This window comes from Pinus tabuliformis, chromosome J (assembly GCF_031772625.1).
Source record: "Pinus tabuliformis cultivar Carrire ecotype Pingquan chromosome J, CPIR1, whole genome shotgun sequence".
Taxonomy (NCBI): domain Eukaryota; kingdom Viridiplantae; phylum Streptophyta; class Pinopsida; order Pinales; family Pinaceae; genus Pinus; species Pinus tabuliformis.
In genome coordinates this window covers 672,959,026-672,983,739 of record NC_142295.1, presented here as the reverse complement: position 1 = coordinate 672,983,739, position 24,714 = coordinate 672,959,026, and the positions used below count along the sequence as shown (strand labels likewise).

The 24,714-nt window shown below is 37.0% G+C and overlaps 1 protein-coding gene and 1 pseudogene across 1 annotated transcript; both read right to left on the bottom strand.

Annotated features, from left to right (window-relative positions):
- Positions 1 to 13,658: 13,658 nt before the first annotated feature.
- Positions 13,659 to 14,874, bottom strand: LOC149228662 (TMV resistance protein N-like). Its single transcript, XM_089380827.1, has 3 exons — positions 14,540 to 14,874; positions 14,273 to 14,466; positions 13,659 to 14,178 (listed from the first exon to the last, which is right to left on the bottom strand). The coding sequence occupies exons 2-3, from the start codon at positions 14,401 to 14,403 to the stop codon at positions 13,659 to 13,661; spliced, it is 651 nt and encodes a 216-aa protein (XP_089236953.1). The 5' UTR covers positions 14,404 to 14,466; positions 14,540 to 14,874.
- Positions 14,875 to 15,616: 742 nt separating this feature from the next.
- Positions 15,617 to 18,469, bottom strand: LOC149228661 (pentatricopeptide repeat-containing protein At2g13600-like; annotated as a pseudogene).
- Between the last annotated feature and the right edge of the window lie 6,245 nt (positions 18,470 to 24,714).

Here is a 24,714-nt window from a genome sequence, read left to right as displayed (position 1 = left end):
ACACAGATTAGTACAAAAGTCGAACAGATAGAGACATAAACATAGGAAGAGGCAAAGAAGGAGGACCATAAAGAAAAAATAGAGACAAAGGCAGAAGCAGAGTTGGAAGTGCAACAAGAGAAAGATTTCACTACAAAGCAGAAGGAACAGAACCAATGTGGTTTTGTAACTATTTTTAATTCTAACGTTAATTTTAAGTGTGTAGGTAAACAGATCGATTATGAAGAAGAATTAAATTTCCTTGAAACATGGCTTGCAACACCATGCCTTGATGAGGTCTCCATAGAAGCTGCAAAAATGAACCTTGAACACTGTTAGTTCCTGCCAGTCATGTCAATCACCAGTGATCAAATATGCTCTTACAAGGTTTGTTAGGGTCTCAAGGTCAAATTTTATCATTTCATTAGGTTTCAAAATAAATTTTGGTCGTTGATTATTGTGTCTAGGTCACAACTTCTCCCTTCACTTACTCATGGTTTTCATCACTCATCATGGTCATTGTCTTCTTTGAGGTATCATATCTTCATTTAAGTGTCTTGGGTCATGAAATGGTTAAATTCTTCATTTTAGGTCATGGTCTCGGGTTTCACTCCATGTGTCGTCGGGATACCATATGTCAAAACAAAAACATGTCCATCATGTGAGTCAGTGGATAAAGGGAGTTAGCAGCTTAGGGAAAGAAAAATAAAGGTAAAAGTAATGTTTTATTTCAAATAATACAATGTTGTAGTACACTACCTCATCTGATCATTTCTCAAAGGACATATGATGTCACGCCACTACCAAAGAAAAAATCAACTTTCAAGCTACAAGGGACCATCCAAAGCATCAAAATGCTTTCATTTCAACATTCACAAGTTTAAGCATCTCCTTGGCAAGTAAATAAACATTTGGCACCTCTTATGCATCCTTCATTTTGAAGAACCCAGTGAAAATCCCTCTCCTAGGGTTTCATTGTGCTTTTCATCTCCAAATGATTTTGCTTCATTGCAGTGATAAAATCCTATTTTTTATGTTCCATAACCCCCAAACATACCTTATATACCCCTCCCAACCATTTCCCATACCCATTCCCTTCATTTCCCCTCATTTTCCCTAAACCCTAGCACAATGTTTTGTTTTTGTAAATTTCAAGGCTAGGACTGTGTTTTCAAATTTTTGACACCTTTCTCTCACTCTTTTCAAGAAATTCCACCTCCTTAAACTCCCTAACATCTATCCCTACTACCAAAAAGTTTCCCAAGAATTTCGAAATCCCCTAGCCCCTTCATTCCCCTCCATCTACAAGACTGTCTCAAATCCCCTATTTTCCTAACACTAAACCCTAATTCTTCCTCCTAGTGAGATAGGGTTTCACCTTGGAAGTAGAGGCCACACACACTGACAAGAAGAAGTACAATAATGGAGGACATGTCTTAAGAGTTGAGCCATCTAACATCAAAGAGATCAGTGCCTCACAAACTCATCAAGAGGTCATTTGTGGCACACAAGGACGGTTTTGCTTCAAAGTGTGTTTCTGACCAAGTGGAGATGAAATTGACAAAAGTGGAAGACGTTTTTGTCAATTATATACCAAGGGACAAAAACCTCCTTCATTGTTTACACACGTATCATATATTGGGATATATGCAACTTTCTTGGAGTCCTATGTCAAAAAATAAAATAAAAAAATTCAAGTTAATTTCCTATTTTAGTCATGATGTTGTGGCACAGATTCCAAGAAAATGAAAATTACTTTCCAGAAACTGAGAGATTTTTTATTCAAAACATCCTTATAAACAAAAACCTCTCTCAGTTTTCCAAAAATCCGTATGGTTAGAGAGATATCGCTCCATATTTGAACCCTATTGTTGCAGAAAAACCCAAAATTTTGACCCTGCCAAAAACGGCGTTGCGCTTTTTCCTCAGAGCTCCAAATGACAAGTGGCTTGCATTTTTGGAAAGCTGATGCCCTTCTCTCAAAACACATTTCCTCATATTTTCCAGACAAGGCTCAGATTTTGAGAAAAATGAGAAAAATGGGTCAAAAATCAACATTTTGCCCCTCTTTTTCACAGGCACTGTGCTTTTGGAGACATCTTGGGAGAATCAATTTTTGAAGGCCTTCCCATGGGTAATTTTCAAAAATTCAAGATTTTATGGAAACTAGACAGGCAAGGATAGTTGACCATTCTCTAATATTTCAAATTTTACTTCAGAAAGGCACCTAAAAGTGGCCTAAAAGTTGGCATTGCGCTTTTGCAATTTTCGGAGTTTTCAATTAAAACATTCCACTCTGTAATTTCTCAGAAATCCAGTTTGACTTGGTTAAAAGTAACTTAATGATGTAACTTCAGTAGTTAAAACTCTAGATTATGTAATCATGAATAAATAGACATGATAGGTTGTTTTTATGGTTAATTAGGCCTCATAAATGAAGCAAAACTCAAATCAAAGTCTAATAGAAGAGTTTGTTTTTGACCTTCTCACTCTCACTTGTTAGTTGAGAGATTCTTGGAAACTATTCCACCACTTAGGGATTCAACCCCTGAAGTTAGGGAAGTTTCTTATTGAGTCTATATGTACCATTTATCATTCATAGAGAAGGATTGGACTTTTGTGGAGAAACTTGTACCTTATGTTTTCATACAATTAATAAAGGAGCAATTGCAACTAATTTTCAGGGATACTAATTCAGTGAGTCTGTGGTGTTGTTTTCCTTTCATATCAGTTTCTTATTGATGAATTCATCTCCCTTAACATGCTTTGCTTTATTCTTATGTTTTTCCTTACAATCATATAGGCAGAATTCTTAGATTCAAAGCTCTATTTATGTGGAAAATCATGTTTATATATCTTTACTTCTAGATTAATGAATTCATGCTAATACATGCTCATTATGATTTCTTAAACTTTCAGACCTATACTACATTGACTAAATCTTAAATTCAACACAACACATTGTTATCTAGCTTCTATTTATGCATGCTTCTGCAAACTTGATACCTTGACCTAATTACTTGCTCTCATTCCCTGGTCCAGCAAACTAAAAACCCTAAATTTCCAAACATTCAAACAGAACTTATACATCTAGCCTAAAATCTATTTCTTTTCTAGTTACTCATTGATAAATCCTTAGAGAGATCCCTCTCTAGTTTAGCAGGGCTAACTGTTGAACTGCAAGTGGTTTGAAGTTACCTATTTCGATCTCCCCCTCAGCCTGGGACATTGTAGGGGCTAACAAAGACAACATGCATGATGAACAAATTAATGAAATTTTCAGGTTATGAAGTCCTGAAGAGATGAAATTATATTATGGCCTTATGTTGCAGCAGATTGATGATGAAAAACACACTACATAAGGAAAAAGTTGAAACAATTTAGAGGCTACAAAATCGAGAAGAAGAAAAGTTCAAGTTTTCAAATTGTAAGCCTAGCTGACACATAGACCAGTGGGCATCTTAATTAAATTTTATGTGGTTGAAATTAAGCGAGGGTGTTGGAGAATCTAATTCCAACCTCCTGTTAAGTGTCAAAACCATATCTCCAAGTTTCCAAGTCCAGTTTCACTTAGTCCAATTTAAGTTGAGTTTCACTCTAGTCATTTATTAGCGATGTTTCCAATGTAATCTTATTTAAGTGATTTGTAATACTGAGGGAGCAGTCCTCTGATCCATCATTTTTTTCTCTTCCATATTTGTCATGGTATCAGAGCTTCGCCTACGTGAGACTCCTTGAGAGCAGAAGAAGAGAAAATAAGTTAGTTTGCATAAGACTCTGTGAGAGAGTAGAACGTGAGAAAGTGAGAGCAAAAGAGAGAGAAGAGGTGAGCCTCAATAAAAAAATTTGAGAGAGCAGCAGAAGTTTGAAGAAATTTGAAGAAGCCTCCTACCAAGAAGCAATAGAGAGAGAGCCAGTTCTGAAGAAGAAGGCCGATCATTTTTTTTTTTTTTAATTAGAACTACATCCACAGTAATGCCTCAAAGAAATTAATCCACTGTGTTATTAACACAACTCAAAAATTCAATAGATGCGTTAGGTGTTTCTAACGCAACAAAGAAGGGTTAAGAGTTGTTTTAGTCGACATTGCTTACACACTTTCCCAACTCACACTCCATCCTAATGTTGCATAGTGTGTTATAGTAAAACCATAGTTACCAAGTTCGGTCATATTGGAAAAAAAATTCGTAAATTCGTTGATTCGGTTCGGTATAGTGAATAATTCGTCCAATTCAAGAATTCAGTACTATGCATTGTCGCCCATAGATTCCAATTCCAATTGGCTCAAAGCCTTCCATCGGTTGGAGTGGGTTGTCGCCTCTAAGATTCACGGTTCTAGTGTCCACTGTGATTTGTGCCTCCGCTTTAGCTAATCAATAGTGGCATTTAACAAGGTTGTCACTATTCTTTCTTTGGTGATTTCCCCTATGGGACAAGACCCTGCCCATTCAACGTAGCAAAGCCTGAAGCAAAAAGCCTCCTCTGTGAATATAGGGGGGATGGCACTAGAGCTTACAACTAGCATTTGCATCTTATGTTGCAAAGGAAACGCCGTAAGGCATAGAGTGGGGAAGAATAGGGACATGTGAATGGACATTGTTGAAAGCAATGGTGGATGATAATGGGTTACAATTGCAATAGCTAGTTATGTGTATTCTGAAAATGGATATTTTGTAAATAATAATAGGTTGTGGAAGAATAGCGACATGTGAATGGACGTTGTTGAAAGAAAGGGTGGATGATAATGAGTTACAGTTGAAAGTATTAGTTATGTGTATTTTAAAAAAGCACAGGGATATCCATAGGCATCGTTGGGCTGTTGATTCCTTCCTTGTCTGACTTTGGGATGTCATGGCTAAGCTAGCGCTTCATATAAACAAAGGATAGATTCGAAAAATTTATAAAACGGTTCCCTTTTGGAATCGAAAATCATTCGATTTTGCCATTTCCATATGGCCCAGATTGTTAACAAAGAAATGGGCCTCCACTTGCAGTACATGTTGCTCCGTGCTTTGGAAGCCTCATAGATAGAAGGAGCATTGACGATGACGAAACCAAAGTCAGTAGTTAAGTTCTACCAAATCAACTGGGATTGAGGACATTGTAGGAAAATATGCAAATTATTTTCAGAATTTGATCTACAAAGGGGGCATATGGCAGGCCCACACCATTTGCGCTTCTGGAGATTCTCCCAAGTGAGATTCCTGTCATGAAAAACCAGCCAAGAAAAAATAATGATTTTTAAAGGGCATCCAAATTTCCAAAACGCTGGGGGAAAATATTATGATATGTATCGGACTCTGATAATAAAATTTGGAGATATATATGCTTTGCATATATAGCCGATGCACCACTGAGACCTTTCCAAACGAGGCAATCCCTATCTGACGAGCGATACAATCCACGCGATTGCAATGAAATAGTGATAGCATTCCATTGGGATTCCAGAGCACCGGGTAATTGCATTTCTGTAGCAGTTTTCCAGATTGGAATAACACCATCCCATTTTTTTATTGCACTGGCCCAAAAGAAATATCCCCTGCTGTGTAAATTTCTCAAAAGTTGAGAGGAGATACGGATCTTTTCTCCCATACCTGCGAATTCATCAAATCCAATGATAATATTGGATCCGGATTGGAATTTCCAAATCAAATTTTTTCTAAAGAACGACTCCAATCTTTTAAAACCTCTCCATATATATGAGCCGTTGGTGGATCTAGTGGAGCGCTGTCTATACCAATATGTCATGTCTTGCTCATCCATGTACTTAGCTCTAATGGTTTTGCTCCAGTTGGATTCATCCATAATCACTTTCCACATTGATTTACATAGAAGGGCTCTTCTAAAGGAGTGTAAATCCAATATGCCCCAACCTCCCATATTTTTTGGCCGTGTCAACTTCGAAAGCTTGCTGAGGTGATATTTTATCTTCTCCTTCTGTCCTCCCCATATGAAATTAGCTATCATTCTGTTTAAACTGTTAATAGTAGATGAAGGGATATAGAAAAGGTGTGCCCAATAAACCATGATTTGTAGCAGCAGGGATTGTGTGAGAATGGCGCGACCTCCAATTAATAAGCACCTGTATTCCCATGTAGATATTTTCTTATAGAACCGATTTGGAATACATGACCAGTCGGCCAATCTGTAACCCACAGGTTTCAAATTGAATCCCAGATGTTTGAAGCCCTTCAGGATAGGAAATGCTTTAATGTTGAAAAGATCTGTTAGAAATGTGATTATACCTCCATTCACATCAGCGACATAGAATGAAGATTTTAAATCGTCGATATACATGTCGGTGGCTTTTTGAAATCTCCCAAAGATTTCATAGATACATATCCATGTTGATTTGCACAGTATGGCTGACGGAAGGATATCATCAACAAAAAGATTATGCGACATGAATATATCCCTGCAAATGGGGAGAGGCTTGTATATCTCTTGTTGGATCGCTTTCTTTATGTGTAGGCTCAGAGATTCCATAACTAGAATGAAAAGGAGTGGAGATAGGGAGCAACCCTGACGTAAGCCCCTGGCCGCTTTGAAGAAAGGAGTTGGGACACCGTTAATTAGGACTGCATAATTTACTACCACCACATAGGCCATGATCCATTTGATGCACCTAACATCTAGGCCAATCCTAGCTAGTAGGCATCGAATAAAGCCCCAGTTCACACAGTCATATGCCTTTTTAAGGTCGATTTTAAAAGAGCAACTTCTATTTTCCTGCTATGCATTGAGTGTAATAATTCTTGAGTGAGAGCCACTGCTTCTAAGATATTTCTGTCGTTAAGAAACCCGTGTTGCTCTGGAGATAGATGTAGAGATAGAGTGTTTCTAATTTGAATAGCTATAATCTTTGATATGACCTTGTATAATACGTTGCACAATGAGATTGGACGATAATCTGAAAATGTGGAGGAGAACTTTTTCTTTGGAATTAGAGCGATATATGTTGAGGAGATTTTTTGGCTTATGAAACCCTGTGTTCTCATTTCCTCGACCATCTTTAGGATATCTGTCTTGAATAATTTAAAGAAGTGGATGAAGAAATCGGTGGTCCACCCATCTGGCCCAAGGCACTTGTCTTTCTGGAATGATTTCATTGTTGCCAATAATTCTTCTTTTGAAACTTCACCAAATAGAGCTTTGCTTAGACTTTCATCAAACATAGTGGGGTATGGGTCTATTCCCCATAGAATATCCTCAATATCACAGACAGAATCCTCACTGTAAGCCCTTTTGTAAAATTTCACAGCTTCTCTAGAAATAGCCTCCTGTGAGGAGTGAGAATTTCCTTCCTCATCCTTGATCTCCCAAATAGCGTTTGTATCCCTTCTCTTATTTGCAAACCTGTGAAAAAACTTGGTGTTTTTATCTTCCTCTCTGAGCCATAATGCTCGACTTTTGAGCCTCCAAGAGGCCTCTTCTTCTAATATCTTTTGTTTTCTTTTTTCTAAATCCCATATATGTTTTCTGATGGTGGATGTCATGGAGGGATTTTTAAAAAGTGTAGATAAGTACTCCAGTTTCCTACATATGTCCTTCAGCTCCTTTTTATTGGAGGCCGATTTCTCTTTTTGCCATTTTTTAACCTCCTTTTGAAGAAATTGCAGGCGATCAAGGAATTGCCGGGAAGAGTCATTTTCCTGCATGGGAGATAGCTTCCATGTATCATTTATAAATTTGCTGAATTGACCAACAGCAAGCCATGCACAATTGAACTTGAAAGGATATCCAAATCTGCGTCCAGCATATTTCCATTGAAAAGAAATGGGGCGGTGATCAGATATGAAAGATGGTATGATGTTCATGGTAGGAGGCCCATATCTTTCTGTCAGTCTTTCATGGTAGATAAATTTGTCTAATCTTTTCGCCAGGAAGGAATTATTGGATCGCCCATTGTCCCAAGTTGGTCCCTGACCAATAGGCAAGATATCAATAAAATTATTTTGTATAATAGATTCCCGAATGAATCTCCCCATCGGATCATATTTCTTTCCATTGCCCCATATTTCGTCATTACAAAAGGTGCAATTAAAATCTCCACCAATTATCAAAGAGTCAATTTCAAGTAGTTCAGAAGAAAGAAGATAATTCCAGAAAGGGTACTGGTTTTTATATGGAGCATAAATATTCAATATGTGAACGGGGTCTGAAGATCCACAGAAATGGGCCAGCACAAGAATGCCAGTGAAACATTGAAAAGCAGCAGTCGTAATCCATTTAGGGTCCCATAATACAGCTAGTCCTCCAGACATGCCCACAGCATTTGAAGCGACCATATGCCATGTTGGTAACATCCGCCTGAAGTAAGAAATGGTTTGTGAGCTATCGTGCATGGTTCCCTGTATAAGAAGCATTTTAGATTTTGAAGAGACAAAAAGTTTTTTTAGGGCCAGAAATTTGGGGTCAGCTCCAAGGCCCCGAATGTTCATTGATAGAATGTCGATCATTTGGGAAAATCATTAGGCCGACGTGCTCTAAGAGGCCTTTTAAGAGGAATATCTTCAGCTGCAATTTCTGTAATAGGAATTTCAATTAAGGAAAGATCTCGGGTTGACGAGTCCTGTCTTCCCTTCCTACCCCGAAAGTGTCTACTACCACGCTTCTCTTTGCGGCGGACAGTTATGTTTCTAGCTGAATTAGGGCTAATATTGGGCAAGGGGGAACGATTGGGTCGATGGACAGTTAATGGCTGAAATTTTAAAGACGCTTTTTTAAGGAGGTCAATATCCTGATCAAAAGAATTACGGGGAGAGGTTCGAGGGGATAGTGGAGGGGAAATAGGGATATATGGAGCCTTACCTTTATGGTCAGGTACATGTCCAAGGGATGGAGGTTTAGGGGAGTGAGCTATATATGGAGATTTATTATTTATATCAAAAGAGCGACCAAGTGAGGGGGAAGACGGGAATCTTTGGATGGGTGGAATGTGAGAAGAAGGGGATTGGGGTGATGAAGATATGTATTGAATATGGGCAGACGCAGGATCAATACATGGAGGCTTAGAAGATGCAGGAGGGAGGGGAATCTCAGGGTTTGGTTCCAATTCATGAGGTGGAGAAATATTGGAGAAGCCCGTTACTCTGGCCGATAGGTCAAAAAAGGACAGCGAGGGAGTTTTAGAAACAGTGGAAGAACGGGGTCGATCAGAAAAATAGTTAGAATTACGATTTGTATGGTTCACAAATACAGATCGAGATTGCGGAAGACTGGCAGATCAATCTAGGGAACGGCCTTTCGGCGAGGATAGGACGTCATTAGTTCTGACTGGAGCCCGATAGACCTCCATGGTGTTAGGCCATTCATATGCCGAATTTTCTCTTTCATATGTCGAAACAGGAATATTTACAGCATGGAACTTTTTCTTCTGTTTACCATTGGGGCAACGAGGACAATTACGAAAAAGGTGTCTAGTTTTGTGACAATTTGAACACCTAAATGGGACGCCCCAATAATCTAATCGTTGTTGAATTTTGGACAGCTCCCAAGTTAAATCAATAGACTCTGGAAAACCCCCTTTGAATTCCTTTTCTATGAGAATCTAGGCCACCTGCTTGTCTTTTGCCCCAATACACCTAGGATCGACGTATATGAATCGCCCAATAGCATTTCCTATTTTTTCCATAGATTCTTTGGTCCACAGTTCAACTTTGGTCCACAGTTCAAGAGGCAGGCCAGGCAATTTTGGCCAAATGTAATTGTTTTGGGGCGTGCAACGAAGCGGATTAAAACCAATAAACCATCTGTGCAGAGCTAAAAAGCTCTTCTCTTTCACCCAGAGTTTCGAATAGATAATTTCCAAGTAACGTACCCAGAGGAAGTGGAAAGTAGATATTTTATTGAAAATGATTAATTAATTCTTTTAACTAACTTTACATTATTTGATAAGAGAGAAGTAGATTAATTAATTCTTTTAACTATTTATTGTATTGAAATATATTTTTTTATAACCTAATATAAAAGAAATATATAATTCCTTCATAATTCTATATAAATAATAAAATAATTAAACATGTATAATTATTTTAATGTTAATATGAAATTTAAATAGAATATCTATGAATATTAATAAAAAAATATTTTAATTTCTATTTTAATTAAAATATTTTTATTTCAACCTCTTATTCATAAAAATATATATTATGAAAATATAAATTTGATTTAAATTTTAATTTAAAATAATATCATAAAAAAATATTTCATTATTAAAAATAATATCATAAAAAAATATTTCATTATTAAAAATAATTAAAAAAAAATTCATTATTAAAAATAATAAAAAAAAAATTCATTATTAAAAATAATCAAAAAATATTTCATTATTAAAAATAATCAAAAAATATTTCATTATTAAAAATAATCAATTCTCTCAAAATTAAGATTAAATTGATCTATTAATTTTTCATTTACATACAGGAGAATCTCAAGTTATCATTGAGATAAATAAATCTCTATAGTACATACTTGTTATATCTATATATATATGAATGAAGATCTTTGCTATGATTTATATTACTGTGGCAATGCCATTTTTCCACAACAAATTCTTTTATTAGTATTTAATACATGACCCTTAAATTTTTCATATACTCAATCTTGACTTAAATACACATGAGGGCATTACAGTTCACTTTAGTTACATTTAGAATTAATAACATCACATCAATCACATGATTATTTTTCATATACTCAATCTTGACTTAAATACACATGAGTGCATTACAATTCACTTTAGTTACATTTAGAATTAATAACATCACATCAATCACATGATTTATCCATGGAAATGGTACATATGATAATTAGATTGCCACCAGGAGGATCTAAATAATTAAGTTCCAATGTACTAAGTTAATGTAGGTTCTCCACAAAACATGTATATTGGGAAATGAAATTACAATGAATGATTCTCTATGCAACACACTAGGAATTGGAAATGATAATAATTCTAATAATTCTTTGAATGTATGGCTTTAACTGCTCAATCTCCTTGACCTATGTGATACACTAGGACTTTGGTTTTTTTTCGAAACTCCTTTGCTTTCTTGATCTCCCATAATCCTCTACCTCTCCCTCCTGGCACAATGTTCTTTAATTTCATGTACCATGTTAACATGTGGTCTAATAGTGGTATACAATTGTGCCACCTTTTTCTATTCATCTAGTACCTATTTAACATTCCAAACTTCTTCACATACAAAAATATGTTGTTTGGGATCCTCCGATCCAACACAGTGAAAGAACGTAATTCGCATAGAAGGATCAACGTCCATTACCATTCTCTACGTAGTTCCACACTATGAAACTTTTGATTGATTTGTTTGGCATCCTAGATCTTGATTGACTACTTCCACTATTCTGATTATTATCACTATTCCCTTCACTATTTGGATTTAATTATAATAACTTACTGGGTGATCTTACTTCTTGACGTAGGTGATAAACTCATCTTAAATAAAATCTCTCTGCTTGTCCTCCATTTATAAGGCCGGCATAGTTCGCCCTAATTTGCAGTAGGTGGTGATATCATACCCAAAAGATTCGCTCTCCTAATGGATATACATTCTGCCAGATTGGCTGGATCTGGCTACTTTCTAAATTTAACTTGACTCGACTACCTAAATTTAATGTACTTTAACAAATACAACCTCTGTCTGTGCTAAGTTTGCCCTATTTAGCTGTAGGCGGTGATCATACTGGCTCTCCTAGTGGACATAAATTCCAGCAGCTTGGCAAAATCAGGGATTACTTCTTTCAGTCCATCGGATTTATAGAATCGATCAATCCATGCGCTCAGCAATGGCATTTTCTCTGGATCTATTAAAACGCTATCGGTAGCCTTTGATAATCACTGACAATCACTGACAAACCACCCAATGCGATGTCAAGCAAGCCGAGACCTCACTTTTTTTTTCGAGGTAATGAATGCTGTGGAAGCCACCTGTAATCAAGAAATATGTTATATTTACTATCTGTTTTTTTTTATTTTTATTAATACAGAAGCGTTTTTTATTTAAAAAAAATGGCGTTTTTTATTTAAAAAAAATTGGTTCCGAGATAACTCATAATATTGAACCAACAACAGAATTTGAAGCCCAGAACCATTCACATTCCGGATTGTTTTCCAAAATGCAGCAAGGTCCCGTATAAAATTACTCTTTACAAGTTTTGTATTTTATGCAACACTTTTTACAAATTTTGTATTTTATGCAACACTTTATACTAGGTATAAAGGATCTTTCCAAAAAATTAATTGCATTTCATTCTGGTTTCTATTACATTCTATACCAAAGCTTCCTTTTCATTATGGTTTCTATTACATTCCTAATCAACGCACATTGAACAACGGAATGACAGCTACAGTATCGGAGAGATACATTAAAAACTTGTTGGCAAGCAAAAAATTTTCAGATGCATATACATTTTTTTTATCTGTTTCTTTCTTTCTTTTTGTACTAGCAGCCTGTTGCTTCTTGGGTTCAAGCCCTAAACGACTCACTATAGGGGATTTGAATCTGAATCTGTGTTGTTTCAACAAACTTATTAACGAATTGAAATGCCCCTGGGGCTACATTTTTTCTCTCTTATCTTTGAACCTTTTTCAATTTAATTTAATAATACATCTACAAAATTAGCAACCGTAAATTTTGAGTATTCTGGACAACAACCAAAAAGGGGAAAAAAAGAAGCATTCTTTACCACACTTTCACTATGGCACCATGTTTCCAATTCGCCACCGGTCATTTGTAAAGCTCTCAAATTCCGAATTCGAAGACAAGAAGGCAGGGAAGTGTCTGGACACTTACTCCAGCAAAGCCATAGAACCTGATCCGCTTGTTTCAGAAACTCGGATATGCTTCTCAAACAATTACCTTCGGCCCTCAATAGGTGCAACGTGCTCATATCAACATAAGGCTGCAAAGAGTTGTGGAACGACTGGTCAGGTATTCCTTGAACCCTGTTTATCCCGCGCACCTGAATTATTATCTGAAAACTGTTAGAAAACCATATGGACTTACTCGTAAATCCAAACAGTATTAACAATATATAACTTGTAAAATTTTCAGAACTAACATTTTGATTCAAACACGTACATTTGGTTGTATAACCGCATTACGAAAAAGGCCGTCAGTGGGGCGCCAAAGACGACGATGACATCTCGGAAGTTCTCTATCAGCGAAATCTCTGCCCAAGTCTCTGAGGTGATTGTGCATTTTTATACGGTTTTGACAGTCGATCTCCAGAATACACTTGTACTCTAGGTTCTGCAGATTCAGCTTTCCTCCCCAACCAGATCTGTCCCATATGCTTATGGCCAGATCTTTATCTTCTTCTATGAAGAAACAGGCAATATTTAAGAATATCTCTCTTTCCTGGGTGTCGAGACTGTCGTAACTAATCCTAAGACTGTTTTGTATTTCGGGGGGAAGTACTAAACCCGATAATTTCAGCAATTGGGCTTCCCAATACTCTAAATATTGTTTATAAAGATGAGACCCTAGCACTCTGAGAGACAATGGCAATCCATCACACGCATCCAAAAACTTTGCAACCACTTCTTCAAATCCCGCACGGGGTTTAGGCTCCTGAAAGGCATGCATGCAGAAAAGCCTTTGTGACTGTTCTCTGTCGAGGCCTGACAGCTTGTAAATCAACGAGACTCCATTGGTTTAAAGAAAATCCCTATTGCGAGATGTAAGTAGGATTAAGCTATCGGAACTAAGAATATCTTTAAGAGGTGAAAATAATGCTTTTAACTGCCTGGAATCATTGATATCATCCAAAATTATGAGGGCTTTATAACCCAAGAGACGATGAGAAAGCTCTGATTTACCTTCAACAATGTTACTAACTGCCAAATCCCCTGAAGTCAAGCCTTGGAGGAGTTTATTTTGCACAGAAATTAAAGAAGTTTCGGCTCTCACATCTTCCAAAAAACAAGATCCACGGTAGGCTGACCTGTTGCGGTTAAAGAACTCTAATGCCAAGGTTGTCTTCCCTACACCACCAGAACCCACAATCCCCACAACCTTGGTCTCCACGCTGGGTCGCTGCTGCAGCATCACTGTTTTCTCAAAATCTTGTAGCTTTTCGTCCAAACCAGTTGGATATTCAGCTACAAACAGTTGAGGCTTTCTAATTTTTTCTTCCACCAATTGAACTACGTTCTCCAGGAGTTTGCCTTCGTCGCTGGTTATTCACAGTAAAACCAAACGTGAGTGCGAAAAACTTCGTTTATCAGTACAATCAAACTATTAGGGACACAGAGACTAAAAGTTCTTACCCATAATATGCCTTTAGCTCCAAACCGCAAGTGTGAAACCTCAAGCAATGCTTTTTTCCAATCTGCAATTCTTTGTTGTGGGTATCTCCTTTTCTTTTCATGACCTCGCAAGGCTTTACCATAGACTCCATTGTTGCCCGCCGCGCAACCAATAAATCTCAAGATTTGACCCAATAGTCCATGTTGCCTGTCATCTGTCCTGATCCGTAGATCACAAGGATTAACATTATAAAAGATTGGAATAACAGTAAGAATGAACTAAATTACCTTATCGTCTACAAAGGCAGCCCAGAAACGAGCAATGGCTCGGTCATATGGATCTTTGGGAATTCTTGCGAACAGGGTTCGATTTCAGGAGCAGCTCGCTCTTAGCTTTGAGATTCTCTTCCGCGAACTGGTAATCGATACCTAGCAAATGCCATGCGAACCCGCACAATGAAGATACCTAGCAAATGCCATGCGAACCCGCACAATGAAGGGACTCGAGTCATACCGAACCGCTTTACCTGCCCCTTTTCTCCCCGTTTTTTTATTTCAGTTTTATTTTAGTTTTCGATCAACGATCGAAATTCGTTCAATCGTCTAACACCATCCATCTAAGGGTGAACAATAAGACACGGGGGCCGCTGGGGGAGTCCATTTCAGATGGGAACGCCTTACGGCGTAAACATAATAAATAGTTAATTACTTAGATGAAAAATGTCTTATTAAAAAAATATGTCCATTAGTGGAAGAACACCCGACTTAGATATTTATAACGAGCGCCCTCATTGTAGTATTCATCATTCTATCAATTATTTATCTATCAATACATTTATACAATTACGGATTTATTCTATCTTCAAATAGAATCAAAAACTGTTTATTTACACCCACATACATAACAGATCCGAAATATAAGTACATTATAAAAAATTCCCTATACCAAAAGCTTTATTAATTTGGAAGTTGGCTTTGAATCCAAATCTCCAAATCCCTACATGTAATAGCGCCCTTTGTCTTTGCTACAAACATCACCATCTTTGGCTTCTTGTCATTATCCAATTGCATGTTTTACTACTGCAATGGTACTTCCATGTTGGTGAATTTTAGTTTGCCATCCCCAAAATTTGCTCATAGAGCTCTCTAAATATATAGTTACCTGTTTATTTATCCATGTTACATAAATATCTTAAAAGAATGGTTCTCTGGTTCTCCCAACCTATGAGTACGTATCTTCCTGTCAATTTAACCGTGCTTCATAACTCTGATAACACAATGGTAAAGTGAAAATATGTTCTGGACATTGAAATGCTACATATATTAAATAGAAAATATAACACCTATTCCTTGGCTACACATCCATGATAGAGAATATAGATAAGCTTGATTGGTAGGAAAGTCATAATCCGCAGAGGAACACTGCTCATCATCACCAATGCAAGATTGCCAACATATATAAGCTTGGTCATCATGCAACCAAAATTTAACGGCTATTCCATGGCTACCAATCATAATTGATTACGTAAATAAGCTTGATTAGTAGGCAAGTCGTAATCCACAGTGGAACACTGCCCATCTTCACCAGTGCAAGATTTGCCAACATGCATAAGCTTGGTCATTATGCAAACCAATGCTTATGGCTTGTTTTACTGGGTTTTTCTTTTTTCACTAACTCAGGGTTCATTCACTCAATGCTCGAGACATCCACAACTATCTCTACAAGAACACAGTTTCTTGTTGAAACAATAGAAACAATGAGCATCCCTCACGACAATCTCCTGCATAAGAAGCTTGGGCATGGACTTCATAGCAGAGTGACAATGACTAGAACTTAAAAAGGTTCTTCTGTACATGTACGACTGTCTTAGGAGAACTGAACATGTTATAAAGTCCAGAGTCCAAATGCGATGACCAGATTTTGCTATGGTGGGAAAGATCGTGATCCTTTTACTCAAAACCATTTGGTAGAAATCCCATGTTGGGTATGGTGGAAACGAACGTCATCCTTTTAGTCCTCAAAACCATTTGGTAGAATTCCCACGTTGGCTGTATATGCCACAGCATTCATCTGATCAGACAAAGTTTCAACTTCGCATAAATTGTTTCTCTTTGTGGGAGTAGTCTATCCCCCTACGAGGAAAGCATGGACCTGTTTGTTAATAACAATCCAACTGCAACCGGGTTTCTTTTTCACCTTCCTTTCTTTCATCCTGTTCCGCACACTGCCAATGTCATCCCACCTACCAGCTGCTGCATAGATGTTTGACAACAGTACATACGGTGCTGGATTTTGGGGATTCAGCTCAATAAGGTGTTGTGCTGCCTTTTCTCCGAGGTCTATATTGTTATGCGTTCTGCAGGCACTGAGAAACGAACCCCACATGTCAGCATCCGGTTTAAATGGCATTTTGTTAATAAGGTCGTTTGCCTCATCCAAGCACCCTGCCCGGCCAAGAAGGTCTATCATACAGCCATAGTGCTCCATTGCAGGAGTAATGTGATAAAATCGAGTCATGACATCAAAGTATTGCCTTCCCTCGTCCACTAACCCTGCATGGCAGCAAGCAGACAAAACACCCACAAAAGTAACACGGTCAGGCTTTATGCCAGTGAATTGCATTTGTTCAAAGAGTTCCAGGGACTCCTTGGCACATCCATTTATTGCATACCCTACAATCATTGCAGACCAGGAAGCAGTGTCTTGTTGGCGCATTCTGTTAAACACCTTGCGTGCATCTTCTGTGCTCCCACATTTTGCATACATGCCTACAAGGGTATTTCCCACAAGCACATCAGAATGAAACCCACTTCTAATTACTACTTCATGGGCTTCACTGCCTCGTTCCAGAGCTGCCAAAGCTGAACATGCAGGTAAGACAATGACAAAAGGTTTCTGTATTCGGTTTTATATTTACCATTTGCATCCGTCCAAAAAGTTTCAGGGCGTTTTCAGCTTGCCCATTCTGTGAATATCCTCCAATCATTGCATTCCACGAGACAACATTAGATTCAGGCATTGTCTTAAACAAGTTTAGAGCCTCTTCAACTTGCCCATTCTGTGCAAATCCAGAAATCACTGCATTCCACGAGATCACATTTCTTTCAGGCATGATCTGAAAGAGCTCGAAGGCCTCTTTAACATATCCATTCTGCACATACCCTGCAATCATAGTATTCCATGAAACCAAATTATGTCCAGGCATTTTCTCAAACAGCTCCACCGCGTTTTCCACATCCCCACACTGCGCATACCCTGCAATCATTGTATTCCATGAAATGACATCTCGTTTGGGCATCTCTTGAAACAACTTCAGGGCATCCCCGACCAGTCCATTCTGTACATAGCCTGCAACCATAGCATTCCATGAGACAACATCTCGTTGAGGCATTTTGTCAAACAATTCGCGTGCAAACTCAATAAACCCATGTTTGGCATACATATCCACAAGTCCATTTCCCACAAACACATTCGTTTCGAATCCACCCTTACGAATTTCACCATGAACTTCCCTCAGGACTTCCAAATCAGTACACGCCGGGAGAATGCTGGAAAAGGTAAAATGATTGGGCTGTAAACCCATATCTTGCATTTCATGAAAATATCCCAAGGCCTCCTGAGCATGCTCGTGCCGGGCATAAGCTGCAATCATGGCGGTCCACGAGACCACATTTTTCAGAGGCATTTCATCAAAAACCCTGCGAGCCTCTATGAGGCTCGCTAACTTAACGTATATACTAACCAGTTTATTTCCTAGCGAGATATCCTGGCATTCAAATTGCGTTTGAACCATGTGGGCATGGACTAGTTTGGCATCTGGAAGAGATTTAGCATTCAGGCATCCCTGCAACAGAGAATCGTAAGTAGAGGAGTATGGCCAAATCCCATTCTCAACCATGTCCTGCAAAATGCGCAGTGATTCCCTCAACCGACCCTGTTTACACAAACTTTTTACCAACCCATCATTCCCTTCTTTCGTTTTCAGAGTATCTGTTGTAGCTTTGCATCTGTTGGAAATTTCGAGAACTGGTTTCACTGACAACACCATTTTTCTTCTTATGATCGTTTCTCGCTGCCATTGCCATGGCTATTTTATTAGTCCCCCATTACCTGCCGCAAGGCAGCAGGGACCATTGCAACGAGTACGCGTTTGTTCCAATGTATTTCAGGAGCAGCTCTGAGATTCTCTTCTGCGAACTGGTAATCGATACCTAGCAAATGCCATGCGAACCCGCACAATGAAGGGACTCAGAGTCATACCGAACCGCTTTACCTGCCCATTTTCTCCCCGTTTTTTTATTGCAGTTTTATTTTAGTTTTCGATCAACGATCGAAATTCGTTCAATCGTCTAACACCATCCATCTAAGGGTGAACAATAAGACACGGGGGCAGCTGGGGGAGTCCATTTCAGATGGGAACGCCTTACAGCGTAATGAATAACTGGATGTTGCTTTGATTATTGAAAACAAATTGACTCCTTCCCCCACTCAAAGCTACCTCTTGCCCGTCCAACACCTTTAATAACTTTGATATGGAAGAGGTTGAACACAAAAAAGAGAAAAGGCAAAGATGCAACATATTAACTGTCTACATAAACATACAGTACTTAATTAATTTGAGAGAGGTAATTAATAAATAATTCTATTTAGTATGAAATATGTAATGATTATTTTACAGAGGTCGTGGACGTGCAACATAATGGCCTGCGTTGGGGAGAATACAAATTTGGACTTGCCCAACCTGCCTTGGTGAAAATAATGCACAGAAAGGCAAAACAAGTTTGGAACTGTGAAGCCTTCATGGAAAATAAAAATAATACAGCGAAAGACAAAGTTACTATGAGGATTAGATAGATTTTATAATTTTTCTTAGAAAAAAATATGGTAGTTTTTTGGAGGATTAATTAGCAAATTAGTAATTCTTGTATGAAAAACTAAAAAAGGTAGTAATTTTTGTAAGAAAAAAAAAATTAAAAACAGTAATTTGTATATTAGAAAAATTTATAAAATGGCAAATTGCTAAAACAGAGAAAATAACTCATATTTTATTAAAAAATGATAAAATAGAAAATTGATTGCAAATTAGTAACTTCTATATCAAAAATAAAGAATCGTAACTTCTATATTGGAAAAAATGATAAAATGACAAATTTTAGTCCAATATTGAAAAAATATTATAAAAAAAAAATTTAAAATGAAAAACTTTAATTGCAAATCCATATCTTTGTTATGAAAATTTTAATGAATTTTCAACTAAATTATATATATATAAGCATGGGAATATATATATATATATATATAAGTATTTGTAAGCGGTATAATGTTAAATTTTTCACGTATTGGATTTTATAGGGTTGAATTTTATTAGTATCGAATCGAATTTGAATTTGATAATTATGAGTAAAATGATCCAAAGTCAAAGTTCCAAGAAAGGTACTCGTGAGTCATTTCAAAATACGTTTGTTTGATAAATGAACTTTTTGGAAACGTATGATTTAAAAAGGAAGTAAGCCCATTTTTAGGAAAAAGGATTTTAAAGAGTTACGTAAAGGATTTTATGTTTTTTTAAATGAGGTGCATGTAATGTTTTTAAAAGGGGCTTATATAATATTTGAAATGCGGTGGTATTGTTGTTTTTCAAAGGGGCTTATATAATATTTGAAATGCGGTGGTATTGTTGTTTTTAAAAGGGGCTTATATAATATTTGAAATGCGGTGGTATTGTCAAAGGGGTCGTGTAATCTTTTAAGAAAGGATTTATTTGATGTTTATTTAAAAAGGCATAGGACTTTTTTAAGGCTTATTTAAAGGAGATTAAAAAGAAAATGGGCGTATTGTTTTAATTGGTTTTGGGTATTGTGATATTTTTGTAAAAAAAATTGTGTAAGAGTCACACTTTGTGAAAATTTGTAGACTCATTTGTTTGTGGAAGCAAAGAAGTAGAGGCGTTTTTTATTGTAGTTAGATGCAATGTCTACATTTTGTTTTGTTTGTTGATTCATAGTGAGCCAGCACTCAACAAATGGGAAAATCCAAGAGGCTTCCCTTGGTTTCAGATGCCAAGAGAGCCAAGGAGGCTTGGGATACCCTTGAGAGGAGGTTTGCTGTAAGGGGGAACATTGAATTTGAAGATGAAGGTGGATCTATAGCACCAAATCTACAACGAGATGAAAAGGTTGTTGAATCTCACTGTGCTCAGCCACAAGTGGATGATCTTTGTGAAGAAGTTGCATAAAAAAGAGAGAAGGAGCATGTAGATGCTCATGAACCCCACTGTGCATAGGCGCAAGTGGATGAAGATTTGGTAAATCTAGCAACAGAGCTTGTTAATGAAAATTTGGTAATTCCAACAACAGAGTTTGTCGATGAAAATCTGAAAAATCCAACAACAGAGCTTGCTAATGACAATATGATGATTCCAACAACGGAGTTTGTTGATGAAGATTTGGTAAATACAACAACATAGCTTGCTGATAAAAATTTGGTGAATCCAACAACAGAGCTTGCTAATGAAAGTTTGGTAAATCCAGCAACAGATCCTGTTGAGGACAATAAAGCTGCAATTAGAGCAGTGAATGCTATGGTGAATCCAACAATTAATATTGTTGATGTATATTTTGATGAAGACTTATTGACTAATGATGAATGGGTAACGCAACAAAAGCATCATATAGACATGATGTTATTGAATGAGAAAACCCAATTGAGTCAGTGGAAGACAACATGTTTTGCAGTAGCACATATTCATACAGAAGTCAAAGAGACAAAGACAAAAACAGAGGAAGAGGCAAAGAAGGAATCCCATAAAGAGAAAATAGAGATAAAGGCAAAAGCAGAGTTGGAAGTGCAACATGGGAAAGCTCTTATTACATAGCAGAAGGTACAAAACAATGTGGCTCTACAAATATTTTTAATTCTAATGTTGATTTCAGTGTGCAGGTAAACAAAAGGATTATGAAGAAGAATTAAATTTCCTTGAGCATGGCTTGAAACACCATGCTTTGATGAGGTCTGCATAGAAGATGCAGAAATGAACCTTGAAGACAAAATGCATGATGAACAAATTAACGAAATTTTCAAGTTTTGGAGTCCTAAAGAAATAAAATTATATTATGGTCTTATGTTGCAGCAGATTAATGATAAAAAGCGCACTACAGAAAATAATATGTGGCAGCGGCCCCCATACAATTCGTTTTTTGAAAAAGTCCACGATATGCTTAAATAGCCTTGAAGAATGGAAGACCTGCACCAGCAAATGAAGAAATTGAGGTTTGAAGGATACAACAAAGCAAAAAAGTTGAAACAATTTAGAGGCTACAAAATCTGGAAGAAAAGAAGAAGAAAAGTTCAAGTTTTTAAATTGTAAACCTAGTTGAGACATAGACCAACGGGTATCTTAATTAAATTTTATGTGGTTGAAATTAAGGGGGGATTTTGGAGAATCTAATTTCAACCACCTTTTAGGTCTCAAAACCTCCCATCAAAGTGTCCTAGTTCAGTTTCACTTAGTCCAGTTTAAGTTGAGTTTCACTCGAGTCATTTATTAGTGATGTTTCCAATGTAATCTTATTTAAGTGATTTGTAATACTATGAAGAGCAATCCTCTGTTCCATCATTTTGTTTTCTTCAATTTTTGCCATGGTATCATAGCTTAGTATGCGTGATACTCCTTGAGAGGAGCATAAGAGAAGATAAGCTAGTTTACATAAAACTTTGTGAAAGAGCAGCGACGTGAGAAAGTGGGAGCAGCAGAGAAAAAAGAGGTAAGCCTATATAAGACTCTTTGAGAGAGCAACAAAAGTTTGAAGAAGCCTCCTGCCAAGAAGCAGTAGAGAGAAAACCAGTTCTAAAGAAAAAGGTTGAGAATTTTTTTTTTTCAAATTCAAACTACATCCACAGTGATGCCTCAGAGAAATTAATCCATTGTGTTATTAACACAGCGCAAAAATTCATCAGATGCGTTAGGCGTTACTAACGCAACAGAGGAGGGTTAAGAGTTGTGTCATTCGACATTACTTCCACGCTTTCCCGCCTCACACTCCATCCTAATGCCGCACAGTGCGTTATAGTAAAACGATCCAGTTTTTTAATTGAAAAGTCAAAGTTCACTATTTTTAAGAAAGTTACTCGTGAGTAATCTCAAAATACGTTTGTTTGTTAAACGAACTTTTGGGAAACATATGATTTAAAACGGGAGTAAAAGCCCATTTTTAAGAAATAGGGATTTTAAAGAGTTTCGTCAAGGATTTTTTTTTTTTTTTAAGGAGGTGCATGTAATGTTTTTAAAGGGGCTTATATAATATTTGAAATGCAGTGGTATTTATAAAGGAGATTAAAAATAAAAAGGGTGATTGTTCCCATTCGCTCTGGGCATTGTGATTTTTTGTAAAAGTTTATTTGCAAGTGTTGTTTTTTGTGAAAATTTGTAGACTCATTTGTTTTTGGAAGCCAAGAAGTAAAGGCGTTTTTATTCCAGTTAGATGTGATGTCTACAATTTTTGTTTGTTTGTTGAGTTGTAGTGAGTCAGCATTCAACAAAAGGGGAAATCCAATAGGCTTCCCTTGATTTCAAATGCCAAGACAGCCAAGGAGGCTTTGGATACCCTTGAGAGGAGTTTTGGGGTAAGGGGAACATTGAAGTTGAAGATGAATATGGATCTATAACATCAGATCTGCAACGAAATAAAAAGTTTGTTGAATCCCACTATTCTCAACCACAAGTGGATGATGCATGTGAAAAAGTTGCAAAATCAAGAGAGAAGGAGCATGTAGATGCTCATGAACCCCACTATGCACAGCCTCAAGTGGATGAAGATTTGGTAAATCTAGCAACAGAGCTTGCTAATGAAAATTTGGTGATTCCATCAATAGAGTTTGTTGATGAAAATCTGATAAACCTGACAACGGAGCTTGTTGATGACAATATGATGATTCCGACAACGGAGATCGCTGAAGAAGATTTGGTAAATCCAACAACAGATCTTGCTGATTAAAATTTGGTTAATCCAACAAAAGAGCTTGTTGATGAAAGTTTGGTAAATCCAACAACAGAGCTTGTTGAGGACAATGAAGTTGCCATTAGAGTAGTCAATGCTATGGTCAATCCAACAATTAATATTGCTGATGTAAATTTTGATGAAGAATTATTAGCTAATGATGAATGGTTGTAGGTAATGCAACAAAAGAATCATATAGACATGTTGTTATGCAATGAGAAAAGCCCAATTGAATCAATGGAAGACAACATGTTTGTAGCAGCACAGATTAGTACAGAAGTTGAAAAGACAGACAAAAACAGAGGAAGAGGCAAACAAGGAAGCACATAACGAGAAAATAGAGACAAAGGCATAAGCAAAATTGGAAGTACAACAAGAGAAATCTCTCATTACAGAGCAGGAGGAACAGAACCAATGTGGTTCTGCAAATATTTTTAATTCTAATGTTGATTTTCGGTGTGCAAGTAAACAGAACAACTACTAAGAAGAATAAAATTTCCTTGAAGCATGGCTTGCAACACCATGCCTTGATGAGGTCTGCATAGAAGCTGAAGAAATGAACCTTGAAGACATCATGCATGATGAACAAATTAATGAAATTTTCATGTTTTGGAGTCTTGAAGAGATGAAATTATATTATGGTCTTATGTTGCAACAAATTGATGATGAAAAGTGCACTATAGAAGATAATATGTGGCAAAAGCGTACATACAAGTCGGTTTTTGAATAAGTCCAAGGTATGCTTAGACAGCCTGGAAGAATGGAAGACCTGCACAACCAAAAGGGGAAACTGAGGTTTGAAGGATACAACAAAGAGAAAAAGTTGAAACAATTAAGAGGCTACAGAATTGGGACGAAGAGAAGAAGGAAAGTTCAGTTTTTTTAATTATAAGCCTAGATGAGACATAGACCAGCAGGTATCTTAATTAAATTTTATGTGGTTGAAATTAAAGGGGGGTGTTGGAGAATCTAATTCCAACCACCTATTAGGTGTCAAAACCGTCCCTCCAAGTGTCCTAGTTCAAGTTCACTTAGTGCAGTTTAAGTTGATTTTCACTCGAGTCATTTATTAGTGATGTTTCCAATGTAATCCTATTTAAGTGATTTGTAATACTAAGAAGAGCACTCCTTTGTGATTTTTTTGTAAAAGCTTTTGTGCAAGTATCACCTTTTGTGAAAATTTGTAGACTCATTTGTTTGTGAAATCCAAGAAGTAGAGGCGTTTTTATTGCAGTTAGATGTGATGTCTACAGTTTGTTTTGTTTGTTGAGTCGTAGTGAGCCAACACTCAACAAATAGGAAAAGCCAAGAGGCTTCCTTTGATTTCACATGCCAAGACAACCAAGGAGTCTTGGGATACCCTTGAGAGGAGTTTTGGTGTAATGGGGAACATTGAAGTTGAAGATGAAAGTGGATCTATAACATCATATCTACAACAAGGTGAGAAGTTAATTGAATCCCACTGT